We start from the raw sequence: 24,294 nt of genomic DNA on the forward strand, positions 1-24,294 counted from the left end.
CTGTATTTTGAGTGGAAATGTTAGGGGGTCGTCTTATACGCCCAGTCGTCTTATACGCCGGCAAATACGGTAGATTTTTACAGGATCGCTTTGGCAGCTGCCAGATGAGTGGATATAGTGTTGACACTAGAGCATAATACATACACGGCGCTGTGGTCTCCTGGGAAAGGAAGCTGCCCATTTCCTCTGGCAACTCTTAGAGAAGCCACCAGGGCCCTTCCAAAGGCTGCTTGCTTATCCTGAACTTTCCCCACAGAATCTGCCCACTGCCCCCTCCGTTCCAGAGGGATAGGGAAGTATGGTCAATCCTCATTATTTATGGATTCTGTATTTGCAATTCACCTCCTCACTCAAGTTTATCTGTAATCCCAAAATCAATACTTAAGGGCTTTTGTGGCCATTTGCAGACACATGTAGAACAGTGAAAAATTCGAGATGCCCAAAATGATGGTCCCAGCTGACGATGAACAAGGTGGGGCTCTGCCTTCTCGGTTCAGCTCATACTGAAAACCAGTGTCTTTTGTGGCCTATTATGTGCCATGTTTTTCATAGTTTTGTGATTTTTGTTGCTGATTTCACAATGTAAAGTGGCTCCCAAGTGTAGTGCTGAAGTGCTGTCTCATGTTCCTGAGGGCAGGAAGGTTGAGTTCTGCCTCCGTTCGGGCATGAGTTAGAGAGCTATTGGCTACGAGTTCATTGTTAGTGAATCAACAGTGCATGTTAAATGAGAGGTCTATACACAGGAACACACCCAAGACAAGGTCCTATATTGATCAGCTGATAAAAACAGGTGAGGCGCACGGAAACCTAACCCTGTATTTCCCCCAGAAGCAATGGTTCAGTAGCCACTAATTCAGTGTTTGCATGGGCTTTATAGAACTTACCCAAATAATGAGAATTGACTGTTTATATCTGACAACTGGCCCCAGGTTCCCTCCCCCCTGTAAGAGGACCGTGAGCATGGCTTCCTGAGCCATGAGCCACACTCGGAGCTGTTATCCCATTCCTCTGCCTGGGGTAGGTGAGGGTTTGGCACATCGGATGGTATCCTGTAGAGGCCTCGCTCCTGACCTGTCTGCAGTGTGATGGTGTGAAGCAGCCAGAGGGAGGAGGAGGGGCTGATTCCTCAGAGAGACTGGTTCTCTGGACAGACAAGCCTTAGGAGAGAGGCAGAGGGTTGCGGATGAGCTCTGCCCATCAAGGAGAGATGCAGTCTGAGAAGCACAGGGCCTGGAGGTCTGAGTTGGTGAGAGCCACATGTGGGATTCTGTCTAAATTCCCCCACTTTATGGAAGACCCGAGGTCCCAAAGAAGTATGGTGCTCAGCTCTCTGACTTGGCCACTCCAAGAAGCGGGGCAAAAGGTTCTCATGCATACCACTTTCTGCAGGGGTGAATGTTTGATACCAATTGTAGTGAAACGCATGTCATCTGAAGATGAGGCTCAATTTTCTTTATCTGGAACTTTCCCAGAAGCCAGCTCAATGTTTCAAAACAGAGACAGCCATTAGCAATTAGCAAAGGTCCTTCCTGTAGATAGTTCTTTCGTGTCATTTTAATACCACGCTGAGCCTTCCTGCAGACTGGTGTACTATGAATTATGGACTCAAATAACACAGGTGACAGTCCTGGGCATGTAAGAGGCCTCTGATGAATTATCATGTTTGTGTCCTCCTGGGGGAGCTCCAGCTAGAAAATGCAAAACTTGGGCAATTAATATCAATAGGCACAATTTAAATCCATTGCCTCTGATTAGATAAGCAGCCAGTAATGGCCTCATTTTTAAACAAACAAGTTTTGCTGGAACGCTGATGAATGAATTTGCCAATTAGTCGTCTAGGTCTGCTAGCTTGCAGGCGAAATTCATTTGTTCTTGAGCCAAACCACTCATCACATATTTGTAGCGTGAAAAATTCCTTATAAAAGGCTGGGGCTCTGTTTGATGGAAAATTCTATCCTTATTTAGAGAAGGAGGGTGATATATTGTATTTAGTCTGGGTTGTTATTCTGTCTCTGCCAACTTCCTGGCAACCTTGGGCATGTCACTCCCCCCATTCTGAGCCTCAGTTTCCCCAACTCTCAAAGGTACAATAATCCCAGCCCTTTTCATGTGACAGGAGTAGTGCCAGTGTCCAAGAAAATAATGACTATGATGTTGCTTTGTAATTAATCATTAAGATCTGGGGCGCTGGGGTCAGAGGCATGGGTTTGAATTCCAGCTCTGCCACTTCCTAGCTGTGTGTCCTTGGGAAATTTCCTCACCCCCTCTGGACTTCCATATCCTCATTTGAATAGAGGAAAAATAATAGGACCTACCTGAGGATTACTGTGAGAGAGAGTATGTATCAGTTATCCATTGCTACATAACAATATTATTTCAAATATAGTAGCTTAAAACCATACATATTTATTATCTCATCCTATTCTATGGGTCAGAAGTCTGGGGACAGCTTAGGTAGGTCCACTATAAGGCTGTAATCAAATGTAGCCCTATTGGCTAGAGCTGGGTCTCATCTCAAGTTCAACAGGGAAAGGTCTGCTTCTAAGGTCACATGGTTGTTGGCCAAATTCAGTCCCTTGTGGTTGTAGGACTGGGGGTCTCAGTTCCAAGCTAATTGTTGGCTAGTGGCTGCCTTTAGGGTCTTGTCACATCACCTCCCCCAACGTGGGCACTTGCTTCTTCACAGCCAGCAAGGGAGAGAATCTCCATGCAAGACAGAGATCAGTCCTGTGTGATATATTCACAAACATGGTATTCTATCACTCTTGCTGTATTTCTATTGGTTGAAAACAAGTCACATGTCCCACTCACCCTCAAGGGGAGGGGATCACACAGAGGTGTGGACACCAGGAAGGGGGATAACAGGGGCCCCCGTAAAGGACTGAGCACAGGGACCGATACCTATAGATACTCAGTAAGTGCTGCCAGTGGTGATGGTGTTGATGGTGAAATAACAATGATGCAAAGCAGAAGCAGCAGAAAGCTTTGGGTCCTTTTTTCATTCAGGCATTATATTTCTGATCCTGTATATTAAAGTACCTTTTACTGTTTCTGGTGTGACCTCAGAAAAGTTACTTATCCCCGCTGAGCCTGTTACCTCATCTATAAGGGGCAGATAGTAAGGCCCATATCATTATGGCTGTTCTGAGCATTCAGTGCGATGCTGTGCGTGAAACACTTAGCACTGTGCTAGGTTCACAAAAGGTACTGCACTCAAAAATGGTTAGCCAAACAACCACCATCACACAGCTCCAACTCAAAGGGCTCCAAACAAACGAGCCTTCTCTCCCAGAGCGTGCTTGTGATGACAGCAGGCACCGCTTTCTTTCAGGCGCATGCTGAGAAATCACAACAAGCCCAAGGAGAAGAGCGTGCTCATCCTGCCTCCCCGGGCCGGCACCCCCAAGCTCTTCAACGCCGCCCTGGCTGCAGCAGGGAAGATGGGTGCCAAGGGGGCCAAAGGTGGCAAGCTGGCCCACCTCAGGGCTCGACTTAAAGAACTGGCCGCGCTGGAGGCGGCTGCAAAACAGCAACGGTTGCTGGAACAGGTAACGTGGTTGGGAACCCAGCCACCCATCCATTTCAACAACATGCCAGGAAGGAAGCCCTCGGGGCCTTAGCGAGGGGACCACACATTTAATTTTAGCAAATTTCCCCACTTCTTTATATCAGTCAGGGCTTGTTTGGTTGCAAGTGACAGAAATGCAAGTGACAGTGCAAGCTCAAATGGGCTTGATCAAAAGGAATTTATTGGGTCAAGTAATTGAAAAGTTTGAGCAAGGCTGGATCCAAAAGCTCAAATGAGACCAACAGGATCAGTTGTGCCATTCTATCGTCTCTGCTTTCCTCAGACATGGCTCCATTCCCAGGCAGGCCCCCAAAAGCTCTAGGATTACACCTTCCTGGTTTAGTAACTCCAACAGAAAAAAGTACCTCTTTCCCAATAATTCCAGCAAAAGTCCCAGGGCTCATTGTTATTGGACAGAATTGGGTCACATGTCAATTCTCAAGCCATTTGATGGAGTGCTCTGCAGAGGCCTGGCTCGCATGCCTATCTCTGAACTGAGAGTAAGTAGGGGGTGGGTTCCCCAAAGGGAAGTCCTGGCGTGGACAGGGAATGTCCCTCCCTAGGCGACAGTGACGTTCTTATATTTAATATTGTGTCTGTGACAATTTAAAAGATTTGAAAAGAAAACCAAGGCGACAGGCATGGTGCTGACTGCCCCCACCTCCCTCCCTGACTGCTCCCACCCCCATAAATCTAAGGGGAATTTTAAAATTAGTTCTGGGAATTTTCCCTGTGACTAATGCCAAGAATGCCAATTAGAATGATTGCATTAATTATGGCTGCTCATTACGGTCCTTTAGGGAGGCTGTGAAGAAAGGGGGGATGGGATTAGGCAGGAGCTCAGTGGCTGGGAGGGGACAGCAGTCTACATGACAGCATGCAGAGGAGCCCAGTGAACTCAGGCTCATTCTAGGCTGGTGTCAGAGGCCAGGGGACCCATCCAGAAGCCAAGTGACAGCAGGAATCTGAGTGATATAAAGGCAACCTTGGGTTCCAATTCTCCAGATAGTCTCCAACGGCTCCAGACTGAGAACAGACATGATTGTCTGGCTCCCAAACTGTCAAGGGCAGGGTTAAGCTGGCAAGGTGGGGTCTTCAAGGCAGGCTGGTGTGTGGGACTGAGTGAACATGAGCTTCAAGAGTGACAGACTTGCTTTATCTGAAATGGGCTCCTAGTGTTAGCTCTTCACCAAGGCAGCTTGGAGATGTGAATGAAATTTGCTTGAGTGTTCCAATAAAAGGCATTTCCCCTGCAATTCAGAACTAGCACAGAGTGGCAGAGTGTAAGGAACTCTTCAATAACTGTCTAAAGACACATGTCCAAGCTCCGGCTCTGTCACTGCCAGCTCTGTGACCTGGGTAGCTCCTCAAGCCTTCTAAGACCCAGATTCCTGGTTGCCACATGGGGTGGTAGAGAGGAAGAAGGACTCCTGGGATACCTTTTATAAAAGCATTTTGAACATGGCAAAGCCCTTGACCAACCTTGCCCTGATTCTTCTGTTTCCATTTATAGCAGGAGGCTTCAGGAAGTCCCCTAACGGGCACCATCTGGGCATTGTGCTTTGCAAGCGCATTGTCAGAGTTTACAGTGGACAGGGGAGGGTGGAACAGGTGTGGCAAACATGACAAGCCATGAAACAGAGCTGCCTTGGGTTCTAGGAGCATCTTACCCCCCACTCCTCCTCACTTTCAACACTCTATGACTTGAGCAAACTTCAGGGGTGTCTGCTCCTCACAAGCTCTTGCTCTAACTCACTACCACCACTTCAAGTGGGTCTCGGACAGCTGTGGACCACCAGGCCTCCTGATCTGAGGCTGTTCCCTCCCCAGTGTCCTTCCATGCAGAGATGGAGCAGGAGGGGCCCCGGGTATCCACAGAAGCTCGGGTTTTCACCCAGTTCCCTTCTGATACACAGACCATGGCCAGTGTCCCTGGGAACCTGGTACTGGGCACAGCCTCTCCTCCAATAGCTCAGGAGCGAGGCTCATCCCTTGAACAGGCAACTTGGCTCCACTTCCAGCCCCGCAACTCAGCAGGGACCTAAAATATCCCCAAGATTTGCCACTAAATCCAACCAGGACTTTTAATCCTCAAACTTTCTCCATCATATACTGTCTCTACCAAATAAACCTGATGCGGCTCCGCCCAGCCCTCCATCCGTTCGATTGCATCCACTGAGGGCTCTGCCGTTCTCCTCCTTGGGGGTTCAACAAGGGGAACAGGGAGGTAGGTGTCCAACACCCCTTGGTCATTTCTCTGCCTCATGAGTCACCCTTTCCGGATTCCAGGCCAAGAGCCCGGAAGAAGCCGCGGGAGAGGCGAGCTCGGCCACTGGCGACCAGCCCGCATCCCAGGAGCCCCGGGACCCAGGCTCTCCACCACCTGCTTCCCCCAAGGGTCCCCAGGGAAACGCAGAGGGAGCAGCCGTGCCTGAGGAGCACTCGGTGCGGATCCGCATGAGCCCTGGCCCAGACCCAGGCGAACAGATCCTGTCGGTGGAGATCCCCGAGGAAAAAAAGGAGGCCGAGTGAGGTGTCCACGTGCACCCGCTCACCAGCGGCCAAGACGAGGTCCGCAGTGGTGGCCTCAGTAGCGCTCAGATAACCGGCGCGCCAACATTCCTGCCCTGATATCGCTTCCCCCAGGGGCTGGTCTTGAAATCAGCCAGTTTCCTAGTGTTCATGTCCCTAGCTTCCCACTGTTATTTGAGGACCCTACCTCCCCGACTCTTACTACTTTTAAGAAGAAAATTCTTTTCTATTTTGAAAGTTCATAGGCAGGGGATAGAACCGGGCTTTAGCACTGTGGAGCGTTTTGTTAGGTACCTGGAGTTTCCCTTCTGGAATGTGTCTCCCACGTTTCAAGGACAGAAAACTTTTCAGTAGAAAAGCGGGCAGTTGTGCTGTCCGTTTGACCCACTGGGAATCAGGCAAATGTGATCCTATCCTCAGATGTTATTTTTCGTTCCTGGGCAATCACAATAGGAACACGGTACGTTAAGGTGGTTAGCGCATACCTTCCCTAGACTTTATTCAGTTCCAGGTCAATGCCATTATCCCAGAATAGATAAAATGGACATGGACGATTAGCCATGGGCTGTGAGAGTTTCTGAGCATCTCCTCTGCCAGTCACCCAACTCTCATATGCAGGGATTAATCTACTATTTGCTTTTGGTGCCCTTGCTATAGAGATGATGGTAGCAACTTAGATGAATCCTAGATGAAATCTGACAGCTGACACCACTGAAGTTCCTGGAGTTTCTGCAGAGTGTCATGCTGCTTTTATAATTCAAAAAAAGGTGTGTGGGGGGAGGGGAAGAGTGATTCAGTCAATGGTTATTTATTGAGAGGATTTGATCTACATATGGAATGGCTCTGGGGGGAGTGGGTGATTAAAAACAAAAACTAGGGCCTGCCAAGTGGCACGTTGGTTAAGAACTGGCTTGGGACGCCAGAGGGCCCCGGTTCAGAGCCCACATATGAGGGCCAGTGACGCTGCCCTCTACAGCTAAGATGCTGAACAACAGCTCAGCCTGGAGCTGTGCTGCCGTGAGTCGCCGGCAACGGCGTAGGCTGCAGCCCCTGCTGCAGTGGGCTACCATAAGCTACCGGGAGCAGCCGGCAGCTGGTGTGAGCTGCCAAGAGCCGCCATCAGCCGCTGTCCAGAGGACGGCGACCCATCTGCCTCACCCAGGAAGAGCGCAATGATAATACCAACATGGGCCAGTGAAGCAACGTCCTCCACAACTAGACTGAAGAACAGAAGGACAGTAACTTGTCTGTTCCCCTCCCCCAATTCCCCAATGAAATCTTAAAAAAGTAAATAAATAAATAAATTAATTAATTAAAAACAAACAAACAAAACAAAACAAAAAACTAGTTTCCACCAGCAACTATGAACCAAAAGGCCCAGATTTCCAATAGGTATTGCCCACTTTATATAAAATGACAGAAACATTACGAGCTGCTGAAGGCTTGCAACAGTCTGTATTTGTTCATCAAACTGAAAGCATAATATTTATTTTCCCTGTAGAAAACTTAAACAGTACCAGAGTTGCCAGGCTGGTCTGAGCATTTCCAAATTCCAGGGTAATGAACAGATTTATCTAGTTGATGACATGTCATGTGATCTGACACCATCACATGGAATATAATGATGAGCGACATTATTTTACGCTTTTAAAAAACTTCGGTTAATTTATTTTAGTGGGTAGTAACATCATTACCTGAGTATGAAAGGATACCCAGTGAAAATTCTTCCTCTTACTCCAGGCACCTAACCTGCCTGGGTCCCCTTCCTGGAAGCAACTGCTATTATCAGTTTCTTGTGTTTCCTTTCAGAGATATTTGAAGCTTACAGAAGGAAATGGTGTAAATTCATTCTTGCTCCCTTCCTTTTTATTTTTTTTTTACACAAACGGTACCATATCAGAGTCTTTGTTATTTTTCACTTGATTTATTTTGGAGCGTCTTCCCTTTCAGTACATAAAGGCCATGCCTTTTTCTGCATGACTACCCTCTAGTTCCATTGTACGTAAATACCGTCACATTGAGCTGCCTGCTCTCCTATTGAAGTGCTTTTGCATTGTTTCCAATCTTATGCAGTTACATGTGATGCTGCAATAAAAAATTGTGTACAGATACAATGTCACTGGTACACACCATTTTAAAATAGGAGAAGTCTGGAGGTTTGTGTTTCGTTTTTTTGTCTTTACCATCCCCATCTATTATTCCTATATTTGCACTGCATATTTAAGACCCAAGCATAGAGAATGCTTCCGTCTTTAGCAAGTATTTCAGATATATCAATAAAGTAATCGTATTGCCCTCTACTAGATGGTAAAATGTTTCAAGGGCACCCACATTGTGAGATCCTATTTTATAAGGCATCTTTTTTATATGAATATACTTATTCTTTTAGCTATCAAGCCTTGAATGTATACTGCTTATTATAAAAAGCAAGATATTTTTGAGGTTCCCAAGAGTTGTCCTGAGGAGAAAATTGATTTTGAAATGAGATTAACAGTGTCTTAATTTCTCATTAAACTTGACACTTTCACAAAACTTGGATATTAGATAAATTGAATTTGAGGCTGGCATTATTATCCAAATAGAACTGGACAGGTTGATTGGCAAGGTATGAATGGTATAGCCCAGAAATACTGTAATTCTGCTGCTGAAACAGGACCTTTATTTATGTGGGTTGAATCTCTACTAATTTAAAATGTCTCAACATTTCCTGCATTTCAGTAGAAAATGAATAGCAAACTATTTTTTTAGCTACTGAAACATTTTCAATAACATTAAAACCAAGCAGCTGTTGAAAATTTTATTGTCAAATATCTATATTCAGCTACCTGGAATATTTTTATCTGTTTTCTTAGTAAATGTGAACACTGCATTTTACAGTCTTGCTTTCATCCTATTACAATGTATTTTAATTAAAAGTATCTAGACAAATGTTCCTGGCTTGTGGATTCATTTCAGAAACTGACCATGTATGACAGACACTTTTGTGAGAAAAACTACGCTTGTTTCCTGGCTCAGGTTCCTGGCTCATCTCCTATTGACATCCTTGAGGCTAGCATCCATCCTGCATTCCAGTGGCTGAGTGATATCCCTGTGGCATACCTTATAAAGCCTCCCTGGGCCCTAGGATTCTAAGACCCCCCGCTCCAAAAAAACACCAAAAACAGCCCCTTTATATCTGGTCTCACATACTAGTCTTACCAAGCCAACTGCTTACAATTTCCCCAACCCCATTAGACCTGTTCAATGGTGCAGAGTGCTGATGCACAATGGTCTCTGGGTTCAGGCTGCCTAGCTTCCAACCCCAGACTGACCATACCCCACAGACGACCACGGACCTTCCTAAGCCCCAATGACCTCATCCATAAGATGGAAACAATATATTGCACCACACAGGGCCACTGTGATGATCTGATAATAGACGGGCATTGCCAAGTATGAATGGGCATGAGGATGAAAGCCGACTTCCATCCGCCTTCCTCTGCTACACTTGAGTAGAGTGGAACCCTCCAGAGAACTCTGTCCTCTCTGAATTCTGCCTCTGCCCTGGGTTATATACATAGAAAGGGTGCAATCGCTTCTTTCTTTGCTCTTTAACTGAGAGTTGGTACTGAGGCCTGGACATATATATAAGTCACAGCTTTCCCCACCATCCAGGAATGTATTTAATCCAATTTCATACAAAAACAGACCCTAAAACAGTTTAACCAAGGCTTACTGTCCTGAAATGGTCACTCCACTCTGGGATAGGCCCAGGAAAGGCTTCATGGGCATGTGACTTGTGTAGTCACACATGGCCCTGTGCTCAGAAAGGCCCAGTGCTTGTTTAATGATCTGTTGTCACCATCTTCAAATTCTTAATAATTTTTGAACAAAATGGTCCTTTATTTTTATTTGCACTGGGCCCCATAAGTTATGCAGCCTGTTCTGGCTAGTTTGGAATACCACCCGATAACTGAAAAGGCGAATGGGAGAGGGAGGTAGAGATGTGTCTCTTTTGCACTCAGCTTCCATCTCTCTTCTTCCAGCCACAGGGTCCTGCTTCCTTTTGAATCATCACCTTTCAATCATCCTTCGTGGCTCAAACATAGTGAATCAAGGGAGTCCTATCGCCTCTTTCCTGGGTATCGAATCTTGAGAGCTACTGCCCATTTTTCCTTACTCACAAAACCTTTATTTTGTTTTGAGCAGCCACATGCCTAGCTCCAGGAAATGAGACCAATCGTTGCTCTTCTGACCCCTTATCCCTGATACTCACTTTCCCAGCCTTCCTTGCGGCTAGGGTTGGCTATTTGACCCAGTTCCAACCAATGAAATATAAAGGGAAGGGTGATGGGAGGCCTCCTTAATAAAAGGAGAAACCCCTATTTCTACTGTCCATCTTCCTTCCTGCTTGCAGTGCTGGTGGGAGAATGTTTTTGGAGTTGCAGCAGCTCTCTTGGGACCAAACAGCCAAAAAATGGGAAATGCAGACTGACATGTGTGAGTTGCCACACCAGCCCCCAAACCACTCATCTCTATAAGACAGTGAAATACCTTTATTATTTAGCCATTCTTAGTCATGACCTCTGTTACCTGCAGCTGAAAACACTCTGGTGGTACAGCAATTAGATGAGCGGGAGAGGAAAAAAGCAGGAGCACATGCATCACAACTTCAGCACCCCGGCCCCTCGGATCATTCATTCTTCTTGCTCATATTCTTGCTGCTACCTGCGTACCTGTGTTTCCTGAGCTGGTCCTCTGCGTTTCCCTAGTTACATGAACTACCTTGTGTATTTTGAAAACAATTGTCTTCAGCTTCAGTTGGTCAGAGTTGGTTTCTGTTGTTCACAAGGAAAGAAACCTCACCGATCAAACAAAAGTACTTCTTCTGGGAGTTTCCTGGTTATTTAAAATTCAAAATCTAGGCCACCCATTCTGGGTGTGATTTTTTTGGTCTAGTACAGGCACTTGTGGTTTCTAAATTCAAACACCAGGAAGAGATCCTGAGAGAAGGGAATAAAGAAGGGAGGGGGTTGTTTTGACCAAGATCAAATTCAAATGCTTCTCTGTGAATGGGAAATTGATGGAGAAAGAATGATTTATCCTACAAGGAGAATGTGGGCATTGAGTCTCATCTCCCACCGGCTTTTCCCAGCTCCCTCCCTGTCCTGACGAGGGACACAACAAGATCCTGGACAGACCCCTCCTCATCAATGATGCTTTAGACTGATCGGCCTCTCACTGCTGTCTTTTATAAATAAGTGCTAAGAACACAGGTGATTTTCTTTATGGCTTTCAGAGAGCTTTCCCAATTAGATAGTCTCATCCACCATGCTGCGGTGATGTGATCAGGAAGGGAATTGTTGGACCCAAATTAGAGATGAGGAAATCCAAACCTAGACAGGCAAAGGGATTTATCCTCAGGGAATCAGAACCTCGGCTAGCAACAGAAACAGCCAAGGGAGAAGACCTCTGAGGCCACTTTCCTGCCTCTGCCACAGACCTGCAGTGGGACCTCAGCTGGGTAACTTTCATTCATCCCATAAATATTTGTACAAATTCTTTCTATATGCTAAGCTCTGTTCTAGTCCCTTTCCGTGTCTCAGGAGTTCCATCGTTAAGCTGGAAGGAATAAAATATTCTCAGCTTAAGGGCTGTTATAAAAAGAGTCAATGGATGCTTGATAAGATAACTAACCTTATTGTCTTAGCTTGCTGGGGCTGCCATAACAAAATACCACAGATTGGGTGGCTGAAACAACAGAAATTTATTATTTTTTACAGTTCTAGAAGCTAGAAAGTCCAAGATCGCAGGTTTGGTTTCTGGGGAGGATCTCTTTCTGGCTTGCTGGTGGCTGTCTTCTCACTATATCCTTACAAGGCCTTTTCTGCTGTGCGTGTAGAGAGAGAGAGCACAAGTTCTCTGGTGCCTCTTCTTATAAGGCCACTAATCCTATTGGGTCAGAGTCCCACCTGTACGTATGACCTCATTTAAACGTCATTATTTCCTTAGAGGCCTCACTTCTAAATATAGCCACACTGTGGGTTAGGGCTTCAACATATGAATTGGGGAGGGATGGACATATTCAGTCCGTGACACGTATAGATTGTGGATGTCAACATTTTCTGGATTCAGTATCCTGAGCACAATCTCCTCCTACATCCCTTCAGAAATGAAGAGAAAGAAGATCTGAGTGCCCTTTTAATTTTTTATTCTTTCAATGGGCATGAGATGTTGAATCTCCAAGGAGTCTTCACTGATTACCATGGTAGAATGCCAGGTTTAGCAAATAAAAATACAGGATGCCGAGTTAAATTTCAATTTCAGATAATAAATGGAGGGTTTTGTGTTTTGTTTTGTTTTGTTTTGTTTTTAGGCATAAGTATGGCCCACGTGATAGTTGGGATCTTATGCTAAAAATGATTTATTTATCCAAAATTCACATTAAACTGGGTGTCCCATATTTTATCTGGTAACTCTACTGCACTGTACGGCAAAGGAGGCAGCCTCTGTTGTTGACCTTGGCCCTGAGGCATTCCAGCACCTCCCAGCCTAGAAATTCAGGAATAGGCTTCCGATTGGATGCCTCACTCTCTCCCTTCTCCAGAGCTGGTCGTGATTGGTGGAGGAAGAGGGAAAGGACCTGCCCCCATTTGTTTGTCAGTGTTTGATTTTTAGTAGTCATTGTTATTAATTTTATCCACACACAAGGTGTTTGGTATCAGAGACAGATTTCTTATTAATTACCTTAAAGTAAATAATAAGTATGTCACTCCACCTGCACTTCCGCCATGTCTTACCTCAGGCCAAGGAGCAAATTGTCCTGTGCAAATAGCCGGACAGGTAAGAGATGAGAAAAAATAACGTTTGTCTGCTTAGAAAGAGGAAGAAGGTAGCTACCCACCTCCCTTCTTGAGAGACCCTCCCTGGAACCCTAACTGGGCCTGAAACCTACCTCCCACCTCTTGGTTTGTAAATAGTCTCTCCAGGAGCTAGACAGCCCCCAGCATCTCTGCTTTCACTGCCCACTAGAGTCTCAAGTTCTGAGATTTGCCCCCTTTTGATGTAAATACCCAGGGAGGTAACTCTGGTGTCTTCTGGCACCTTGGGACTTTGCCTAGGGAACTAGGCCCAGCTGCAGCCATTCGGCCCTCTCCCTGAGATAAGAGGAATTGTATCATCCTTTCAGAGAAGAGCAATTGCCTAGACAAATGGCTACAGATCTAATTATCATCGTTGCAGAGTCGCAGGAGGCTGGAGCTGTCCCCCAGGGCCCTGAGAAATCCAGGGACATTGCGTTTCCTCATAGTCAGTCTCTAAAAACGTGCCTGTAGACTGCTCTGGTCAGTCCCACATTTCACACTTCCAGGCTTCTGAAACTAACAGTGCTTTGCTACTTAAAGAGAGGGAAAAACAAAAACAAACAAAAAAAAGAACTTGAAGTGTTTCCAGACAGGTCCAAAAGAATAACTCAGGTAATACTGAAAACGTCCATATAGAAGTCTAAAGAAAGTAAATAGTTTTAAAATCAGATTGGCCACGCAGGATAATATATCAGATGAATTTCAGCAAAGTTGTAATGAACAGAACCTACCAGGAAAGAAACTGCCAAGAAGGCGTATGAGCCACAAAAGTTGGTACCAAAAAAAATGATACTTTGCATTCTATTAGAATCTAGGTTTGTTTGAAAGGATGGAATTGAGAGTGTGTAGGTAGATCCTTTTTAAATTACCCCTAAGAAATGTTACATGATGACTATGGAGAAGAAATTTTTGAAGGCAAGCAAAGGAGATTAGAGACTGTGCCTGATTCAGAATTGAATTATCCATTTTGATGTGGGGTAATTTTTCCTGATATGAGTAATGCCCCTGAAAACAAGGAACTGAAGCAAAGAATAGTCCGTGTGGAATCACAGAATTCCTCAGACTTCCTTAGAAGGAAACCAAAGGGCACCCACCCACCTTTAATAATAGACCCTAACAATATCTGCATGAAAATTTTAATATGAAAGAAAATAAGAATATTTCTCTTAATTTGTCAGCAGATGATATGACGTTAAATGGCACAACTAACAAACAACACTCAAAGTTATGTGCGCTTAGCTGTCCTGTTTAGTAACTTCTTTTTGATGTTTGTAGAACATCTAGCAGAAGAGGCAATTAGTCTTTTAAAAAGAATAAAACAAAATAAGGAAGTGGTCAGCTATAGAGACTTGATGTATTTCTGTAATGTTTTGTTTCATCGTAAACTTTGGTTTCTGCTGAAAGCTTGCTTACATCTCTTTGTATTCCTTAGGACGCTGCCTCCTGTGGTGTCTTCCATGAGCTTTCTTATGTTGTATTCAACTGAGTGTTTCCTGACTTCAACTTAGCACAGAACTGCCGTCCTCAATGCCATCAGAATGTCAGTGAATGACATCTGCAATGTCCCCTGCATTGTCCTTGGGCCTTTGTTAGGTTTTTTACTTTTAGCCTTGATGTTGCTCAGATTTGGTATTTATTTGGATGTCGCTGCCTGATCAGCCTCTGCCAGACCTGGAAATATCGCCCTGTGCTTCCTTTACATTGGACGCTGTGTCTGTTTTCTTGCATCTGGGCTTACATTCCCTTTCTTATTATTTTGTAACATTTTAGACTCTTATGGTTATGAAGGTTATGCATGCATGTACCCATACTCTAGCCTTTGTTTCTTTTGAGGATGAATATATATATATATATATATATATATATATATCCCCAGGCAAAGTATTTTTTGCTTTCCTTCTTTGANTGGAATGAAGTGGGCGGGCATCGGGAGGCCACTATGGCACGGGGCAAGCACTATGGGCAGTCTATCTGAAGTGTACCTGGCATATAAGACGACCCCCCACTTGGAGGCATATTTTTCAGGGCCAAAAAATCGTCTTATACGCCGGCAAATACGGTAACTTAATGCTATAAATTTTCCTCTAAACACTTCGTATCTGCATCCCACAAATTTTCATACATTGTATTTTCATTTTCATTCAGTTTAAAATATTTCCTAATTTCTAGTGAGACTTCCACTTTGATTCATGGATTATTTAGAAATGTGTTGTTTAATTTCCAAGTACTTAGGAATTTTCCAGACATTTTTCTATTGATTTCTAGTTTAATTTTTTCATGGTCAGAGAACATACTTTATATGATTTAAATTATTTTATACTTGATACCGTTTGTTTTATGGCCCAGAATATGGTCTATCTTGGTGAATGTTCTATGTGCACTTGAAAAGAATATACATTCTGCTGTTATTGGATGAAGTAGTCCATAAGTGTCTATTAGATTCAGCTGGTTGATAGTGGTGTTTAATTCTGTATCCTTGATGATTTGCTGCCTACTTGTTTTATCAATTACTGAAAGAGGCATGTTGAAGTATCCAACTATAATTGTGGATTTGTCTATTTTTTCTTTTAGTTCTATCAGTTTTTGCTGCATGTATTTTGAAACTCTGTGGTTAAGCGCGTATACATTTAAGATTGTTATGTCTTCTTGGTGAATTGGCTCCCTTATTATTATGTAATGTCTCTCTTTATCAATGGTAGTTTCCTTGCTTTGTAATTTACTTTGTCTAATATTAATATAGCCACTCCAGCTTTTTGTTTGCATGGTAAATATTTTTTACCTTCATACTTTTAAAATACCTATACCATTATATGTAAAGTGAATTTCTTATAGGTGGCATGTAGTTGGGCCTTTTAAAAAATTTTAATTTAGAAATTTCTGTCTTTTAATTGGTATGTTTAGACTACTTATACTGAATGTAATTATTAATATGTTTGAATTTAAATCAATCATTTTATTATGTGTTTTCTGTTTGTCCCCTCCATTTTTTGTTTTTATTTGCCCTTCCTTGCTCTCTTTTAGGTTATTTGAACGTTTTTAGTATATCATGTTAATGTATCTGTTGGGTTTTTTACTATATTTCTTTGTATCGTTTTTCTAAAGACAACATTTTTTTAAACTTATATACAAGAACATACTAGTTTTAGCTCTATACAAAACATTTTCTAGCTGTTCCATACAAAGAAATATTCTACAAAAAAGTTTTTTTAAGTTGCTCTAGGAATTACAGTTTACATATCTAACTTCACAGACAACTTATAATTGATATACCACCACTTCAAGTAGAATGTAGAAATCTTTTCATCATCTAGGTCCCTTCAGTCTACCCCAGTTGGGATCATTGGAGCTTATGGGACAATTGTTGCTCATAATATAAATGTGCTTAGCTTGAAACTTCTTGAAGCAAAATATGAATGTGTAAGATTTCTAGTTAAGCATGGAGGCTTGAGCCTTTATTTTCATCCATCCCTGAACCCAAATAAAAATGGCTGTAAAGGACTGAAAAAGTAAGAACCTATAAGAATGAAGATAATAGAAGAGGAAATGACGGCAGACAAAGGGTGTCAAGGAATCTGGACTTAGAAACAGAGGAGTGGGCTGATGAGACACTGAGCCCAAAACAGGGATTAAGTGAAACTCTGACTTTGAACAATGAGACCTCCAGCCTCCTTTCCTCTCTTAGGTCTCGGAATATTGGCAGCCAGGACTATATCCTATCTAGGCAGGAGATGGAATGATTCATTTCTGGGGAAATGGACCAACTCAAGAGAAAAGACCTAATAAAATTGACAATGAAGGCCCTCCAATGAAAGGTCCTTGTCCCCACTCCATCACCCTGCAGGAAGTTCTTCAATCACAAGCTCTACCCACACTTACACTTTCCAATTGGCTTTGCAGTGTCCCATCCTTAAATATGAACAGAAAGTCAAGAATCATCTAACAGGAAGTCTCTAACTTAAAAGCAGATGCCAAAACAAAAAGGAAAAAAAAGAGAGAGAGAGAGAAGGAAAACAGACAATTAAGGCAGCAAAAGAGCGAGGGGAAAAAACAAACCCTGTAATTAATAGTCCCAGAGAGATGAAATGCAATTGTACCCTTGAAATGCTGTTGATAAATGAATAGTCAGGAAACAAGAAAAATCTCTGGGGAATTAAAAATATCATGTGAAGCGGGGGAATCAATAGGTGGCTTGGAAGAGAAAGCTGAGGAAATTTCTTGAAGCTGGAACAAAAAGATAAAGATGAAAAACAGAAGAGAAAAGCAAGGTAGACTCAACTTAGGAATTCCCAAAACGGACCCAAAAGAATTCTGGAGAGAACCAAAAAAATGGAGGGGAGAAAAAAACATCAAAGAAATAATACAGGAAATTCCACACAACTGAAGCACACGAATTTCTAGATTGAAAATGTTTTGCTTGGTGCCAAATGCAATGGATGAGTCCTTCTTCAAGAAATCATGTATCTCAGGTACGTCCAGGTAATTTTACAGTGTGTTTTACTCAGAGATTTCCACCACTAAGTAAAGGAGAAAACATAGTTTATCTCTGCCCATTTTAATAAAAATTTCCCCCTTTAAGAAATTTCCCATTACACACAAGAGTGATCCACTGGGATTCTTTTGAATTTTAACATCATGCTGTGAAGAACATTTAACACTCATTCTAAGCACCTCTGCTCACCATCTTCTATTCTAGCAGCAGTGAGTTTATGTCCTTCCCTTCATAAAACAAAGGGCACTAACTCTGTATTTAAAAAAATATACTGACTCAGATTCTTGGAGAACTGCCACCATGCACTCACTGAGCGCTTTAAGTGCTTGAAAATCATTCCATCAGTAATGACAAAGTAAATGCCTTCACAGATACACCCCCGCAGAGTTTATCTCAATTGATCTGGCGTGTGTAAGTCTGCATTGTCATTATCTACAAGGTAATTTATCTCAATTAAACTGGTCTGTAGGGAATAAATTGATGAGTGAAAGCTGGGTTTCACTGCTGTGCTTGTTTACAACTGACCCTTTCAACTGAGATCACCAATTATCAAGAAACTGTTACGGTAGTTACTTTAAATTGGTTAAGGGTTTTGTTTTGTCTCCAGCAGTGGGACCCAATTTCAGACTATAGGTCTAAACCTCTAAAGCTTATTACTAACCTCTCTGCTAATCCCTGTGCCATCTGATCACTCAGTACTATTGTTTTCTGCTTCTTAAAGAGCACCAACAAAGTGGGTTACTTAACATGACAACTAAAGGGAGAACATTTTTAGGATTCTAGGATTAATCTTTTGTGGAGGGGAGGAAAAGAGAGAAAAAATTTAAATCATCATAGAAATCCTCTCACAACGTTTAATTTTATGTGAATATTTTCTGCCTTGAAAACAAAACAAGTTTAAGGTGGCTACCTCCAGGGAATCTAAAGTCTTTAGATTTTTTTTCTTCTAACAGAATTTGACCTTGAAAAAGTATGTCTAAATCTCCACTGTGTTTCTTCAAGGCTGTTGCCTGAAGGTATCACAAGCATAAAGTCCTAAGACATGGTAAATGTTTTCGTTAAAAATACTATGTAGTCATTCTCAGGGCTTCTGTTTGGTGAGAGAGACGCCGTAGTGGTCTGCACACAGAACTGAAAATGAGGTTCATAGGGCATCTTCAGGCTGATCCTGAATTTCAGCCCTCTGTGTGGTCCTTCTCTGTCAGTTGAATCACTCCTCGTTCACTTCCAGGTTCATGCTAAAGAAAACAATGACTAAATAACCATGATTCTGGGACACCTCTTACTTCCCAAGGGCATCATAATAACAGGTGAACACTCATGTGGATAAAACGAGCTTAGAGCTTTAGTAGACTCCCCAAAATGTATGGCAGTTTCAAGGCATTAAATAGAAAATGATGACTTGGTACTAAAACTTTAGCTTCTGGTTTATTTTTAAATTAACAACAGAGGGCCGGCCGAGTGGCGCGATAGTTAAGAACTGGCTTGGGACGCCAGAGGGCCCGGTTCAGATTCCACATATGAGGGCCAGTGACACTGCCCTCTACAGCTAAGATGCTGAACAACAGCTCAACCTGGAACTGGGCTGCTGTGAGTCGCCGGCAACTGGGTAGGCTGCAGCCCCTGTGGCAATGGGTTGCCATGGGCTACCGTGTGTAGCCAGCAGCCAGTGTGAGCGGCAAGCAGCCAGCGTGAGCGGCCGTCCAGAAGCCGGAGACTGATCTGCCTCGCNATATATATATATATATATATATATATATATCCCCAGGCAAAGTATTTTTTGCTTTCCTTCTTTGATTTGGGCCCTAGCATGGCCTTTGGCACTTCCCTTCAGTCACATCATGGAATACATTTTTTGAGATAGTCTACCGTTTTATAACTTTAGGACCACTGGTCTTTATAATCCCCTTGAAATTTGTTCTACCCAAATGGTCATGTAATTTTTCAAGAATACTGTCTATCTAGAAGCTTGGAGTAGCACATATAATAGTTCTGCTCGTCTCCAATCTGAGCATCCTGATTCTTCCACCGAAATGGAGTCCGACAACCTAAAAGCACACTTATGATCGACTCTCGACACGTACAGCCTTAACTTTTACCTGATTCTTTGACTTATGAAAGCAAAATATTTTCATAAGGATTTCATTTTTTTCCCTCGCAAACAACTCTATTCTTGTAAGGCTTTGTCTCCAGGCAAAATCTAGAAAAAAATTAATGTTGTTTATATTGATCTATACATTGATTTCAGTGGCTGGGGAGCATTTCAGCTGATGGAGTGAAAAAATAGAAAAAAACCCAAAACCCTCCACATATGAAGTACATTATTTGAACAAAAGAAATTATTTCTATTGAATTAAATAATTCAATTATCTGCTTTAATGTAACTTTCCTTATTATTAACCAAACCCCAAATGAAATACTAGGTATATCGGGTAGGTGCCCAAAGCTCATATACCAAAGGGTTTGGACAACCAGGATAAGAAGTGACATTTTTTAGTTGAGCCTTTGTTGTGTGGTATCAGCTCATCGAGTTGACAGGTCCATTAATCAAGGGACACTTAACATCCAGCAAGCTGAAAAGACAGGCTTCATTTGCTGCGTATTCATTACAGGAAAAATAACTCTTATTAAAACCTCTAAGCAAAGCACACTTATCAACAAAACAGAGGTAATGACTGTGACATCTCTGGATACACAGAAATTCCAAATGGAATTTCAGGACAAAACAAAACAAAAAAAAACAGGGGGAGTTTAGAGAATAAGAACACATTTACATTTCAATAGGTGCCAATTCTGAAGGCAATTTTTCACAGTAACCTAATATATTTTAAATTACCATGCAATTAATTGCAGGTGTTTTTCTTGTTTGAATTTTATTATGAAGCTGATGACTTGCACTGGGTTAGTGGACCTTCTCCCCAAGTGCTTTAGTTACCTATTTATGCATTATTAGAATTTAAATCTTTTATGTATTTAAAGTTTGTTTTTCAACTCCGTAGGTTAGAAACTCTTTTTAAATTTGTCAGATATAACTGAGCTGAGCCAGATAGAACGTATCCTTCTTTATGTAACTGCATTGGGCATAAAAGACGTACATCTAGTAAATGTATACAGGTCAAGGCACATATTTAATGGCAAGTAAAATATAAAAATCAGGCACAGACCTGCCTCATCACCCAAAACTGGCTACATTCCTTTCTGTTGTTACAGCCTGAACCGCCTGCACCCAGCGAGTCTTCCCGTCCTTCAAAGCTGTCTCCGAAACCTGCCCACTGGATTCTGATGCCAGTCATAAAAAGGCGGCCTTCTTTTTGCCTCCTGCACTTTTTGCCTGTTTCAAACACTTTTAGATTATAAAATTCCCAAGAAAGAAATAACCTGGAAGTGATATATATTGGCAGTTTCGGTCTCTATGTGCCCATTCTTGTCAATATAAGTGGCCTTATTTTGAGTTGGGGAGGTATGGTCACCGTAGGGAAATGGTCCAGTTTCAGTGTTATGCTATATGTGTTTCTGAGGTCATACAATAATAGTGACTGTATATGTAAGTTATCAGTCAATAGATCGTTACTGAGATTCTGTCCGACCCCAATGAGGTGTGATGTGTTAGAACAGGTTTATAAAGTCATGTGCTCTGCAGATGTAGGCTACTGTTATTTGCTAATATAATTACAAAGGGATCTCCCTTTAGAGATGGTGGAAGTATAAGACTGATTTGTCTCCTTTCCCCACTCAAAGGCCCTTAATTACTATAGTGTCTATAAAGTACCTACCCTTTGAAATGTTTGCTTTGCCCAAAAAAATGGTCTCAAGAGCATGGACCTGGGGACAAATTATAGCAAAGCCTCAGACTCATTCTCCCTCAGTAAACGTTCAATTAAAAAAAAAATTTTTGTGTGTTTGTTCAGTTGGTTGGTTGATTCTTGTTTTTGGCAACTAGAAAGTAATTTAGAAGTCAAATATCAGGTTCATAAAAATTTTTAGGTCAGTAAGTTTTAATGGAACTTATGTATGAGCATGATTTAGACGCTAGTGTTTTGTTACTGTTTTGCTCCTCTCAGAATCATCCTCAATACTTTTCATAATGTTAATTGGCCATATTTGGATTTTTAACATTTCTTTTTTTTTTTTTAAAGATTTTTATTGGGTAATTGGGGGGATGGGAACAGTACTGGGGAATTAGGGGAAGGGGAACAGACAAGTTGCTGTCGTTTTTGTTCTTCAATCTAGTTGTGGAGGACACCGCTTCACTGGCCCAAGTTGCACCATCATTGCGCTCTTCCCTGGCGAGGCAGATCAGTCGCCGGCTTCTGGACGGCCGCCCACTGCGGCTGGTGGCCGCTCACGCCGGCCGCCGGCTACACACGGTAGCCCACGGCAACCCACTGCCACAGGAACTGCAGCCCACGCCGTCGCCAGCGACTCACGGCAGCCCAGCTCCAGGTTGAGCTGTTGTTCAGCATCTTAGCTGTAGAGGGCAGTGTCACTGGCCCTCCTATGTGGGATCCGAACCGGGGCCCTCTGGCATCCCAAGCGAGTTCCTAACCATCGCGCCACTCGGCCGGCCCAAGGGATTTTTAACATTTCTGATCATACTCTGATGAAGGTAAAACAAAATTTTTGAAAAATACATATGCACTCTTAGTTATTTAATTTGTGGTTTCGCTGGGTTATTAGAGTTTCATGCCATAAGCTCTTCAAAAGTACATTTCCTCCCAAGGAAAAGGTTTAATTAGGACAGCAAGCGGTACATTGGAAAAGAACAAGAGGACCACAGTGCACAGGACTTGTGCTGCTGCCTTTTTCACATTCCAGGCATCCTAATTGGCTGCTTCATACTGGTTCTGAGGGTCATTGGTTATTTCATCACCAGGATCAAGGACTCAAAGTCACCAAAGTTAGGCCTCTTGGTTTAACTTCACATTTGACCTAATTTCTTGCTGCCTGGTAATGTAACTAAGCTTGGACTGTCCCTCTCTTGTTTACCTGCCCCACTCCCCACTGCTGCTGTGCCTGCTGATCACTAGATGGTGCTAAGACTCGGGCTATGACTGCCAGAGGGGTGGGGAAACCGCTGTTCTTGGAGCCAAGGGGCTGGAATCTGAGAACTGGAAGATGCTACCAAGGCTCATCTGGGCAGCACGTTTGTTTTTTAAATGAGAAAACAGAAACTCAGTGAACATAAGTAATTTGTCAGAGTCCCATAGACCTTTCTCCTCCCTTCCCTCCCCTTCCCCTTCCTTCTGCTTCCTCTCTTCCTTCTTTCTTCTTGTTTGTTAATAGCTCCCAGTGTAACCCCAACATCTGAGGAGCCCAGGAAGGAGGAATATAACTCAGAGAGTGATGCGATCAGATTTGCTTTGTGGAAAGAGAGCCCTGGCAGCTGCAGGGTTCCATATCATTCATTATTCATTCATTCATTCATCCAAGAAGCAGTTATTGACTATGGACTTTTTGCTTTGCACAGTGCTAGGCACTGGGAATAAAAAAAAATGAGGCAAGAGTCCTAGGAACTCACATTCTCTTAAGGAATACAGAAGCAAACCAACAAAAATCACACCCTAAATCAAAGATGCGGTAATAGAGGTGATTACAGGATACTCTGGTCACTTAAAAGAATTTGAAACCAGCTGCGTGAGGGATTGAAAGGGGAGATCTCGGTGAGATAACATTAGAGGCTGAAGGACACACAGGTCTTGTGGGCTGAGAAATGAGAAGAAGGGCCTTCCAGGCCGAGAAGAGCATGGGTGAAGGCGGAGAGGCTTGCTAGAGAGCAGCTGGTTGTGGCTGATGCCCAACGGGCACGGCCAAAGCCGAGCTGGCAATCCCAGAAGGAGGGAAGGAACTGCGAAGGCCTCTCCGAGGTGTTACCCTTAGGAATTTGCTCTTTACCCTGAAGGCCGAGGGACAGTCCGTGAAGAAGGACTATAGCTCAGAGAATGGCGTGGGCAGATAGGTTTTTCCGAAACAGCATCCTGTCCAGAGGCAAGGAAGGCCCAGACGGGAGGCTGGTGTCACAGAGCAGTGCCAGGTGGGGGTGGAGCAGTGGGGACCGGAGAGGAAGTCATGTGGGTGAGAGATGTCAGGAGTGGAACCAACAGGCTTCTCTTTGAAAAACAGTGATTGGGACTGTAGCCAATGTCCTTAGAGTGTTGTTACACCCCTAGTGCTTGAATTACTTATAAAGCATTGAAAAAATTAAGTTTTCATTAAATGCACATATTACTTGGATAGCATCTTTGACAATTCTGTTTAAAGTGTAATTTAATGGTATTCAAAGTTGAAGGTAAAATCTTCCTATAGAGCAATCCCCCCAACCCTATTCAAATGGGTCTCACACCCACCTCCCTCTGCCCCTCCCTCAACACTGGTTAGAATTTGGAAGAAACAGATCTCTCCTTGCCACCTTCTCCTGGCTCTTCTTCTGGGACATGCCACTGATGTTTTCCTTCTAATTGTCCAAATCCTGTTTCCACCAGTGCCCTCTTTTGCAGGCTGCCACCACTGATGGTGGCTGAGGACATTATTTCTGTCTCCTGTCACCAAGACCAACCTGAAGTGATGTGCTTGGTAGGGAGCGGTGCCTTTGTTTGTAGCTGGAAGGGCAGAACTTTGGGGGTTGTTGTGGGGGTTGCTCTGGGTAGGCTCCAAACTGCCACTTGCCCTTGGGGGACCTTGTGTTTTAAAAAATTTTCAAGTCCAGAACCATCCTGTTTTCCTTTTGTTCTACTTGGGCACTAATTCCATTTATTATTGCAATTCATGTCACTTGGCACCCAAATGAAAAGTTCTGCAAACTGAATTGTATTGCAGATGTGTCCAGGAGGCTGTAAGTGCAAAGAGGTACAGCCAAGTCCTGGGTA

The 24,294-nt window shown here is 43.2% G+C and overlaps 1 protein-coding gene across 1 annotated transcript in view; it reads left to right on the forward strand.

Annotated features, from left to right (window-relative positions):
- The window catches only part of CNGB1 (cyclic nucleotide gated channel subunit beta 1), a 77,707-nt gene extending 70,673 nt beyond the window's left edge, over positions 1–7,034 (forward strand). The window contains exons 28-29 of the mRNA XM_019664463.1: positions 3,332–3,548; positions 5,858–7,034. Coding sequence (XP_019520008.1) covers positions 3,332–3,548; positions 5,858–6,100 — 460 coding nt within the window. The 3' untranslated portion in view covers positions 6,101–7,034. The remainder of the gene's footprint in view (positions 1–3,331; positions 3,549–5,857) is intronic.
- Positions 7,035–24,294: the final 17,260 nt, after the last annotated feature.

This window comes from Hipposideros armiger, unplaced genomic scaffold, assembly GCF_001890085.2.
Source record: "Hipposideros armiger isolate ML-2016 unplaced genomic scaffold, ASM189008v1 scaffold_423, whole genome shotgun sequence".
Lineage (NCBI taxonomy): Eukaryota > Metazoa > Chordata > Mammalia > Chiroptera > Hipposideridae > Hipposideros > Hipposideros armiger.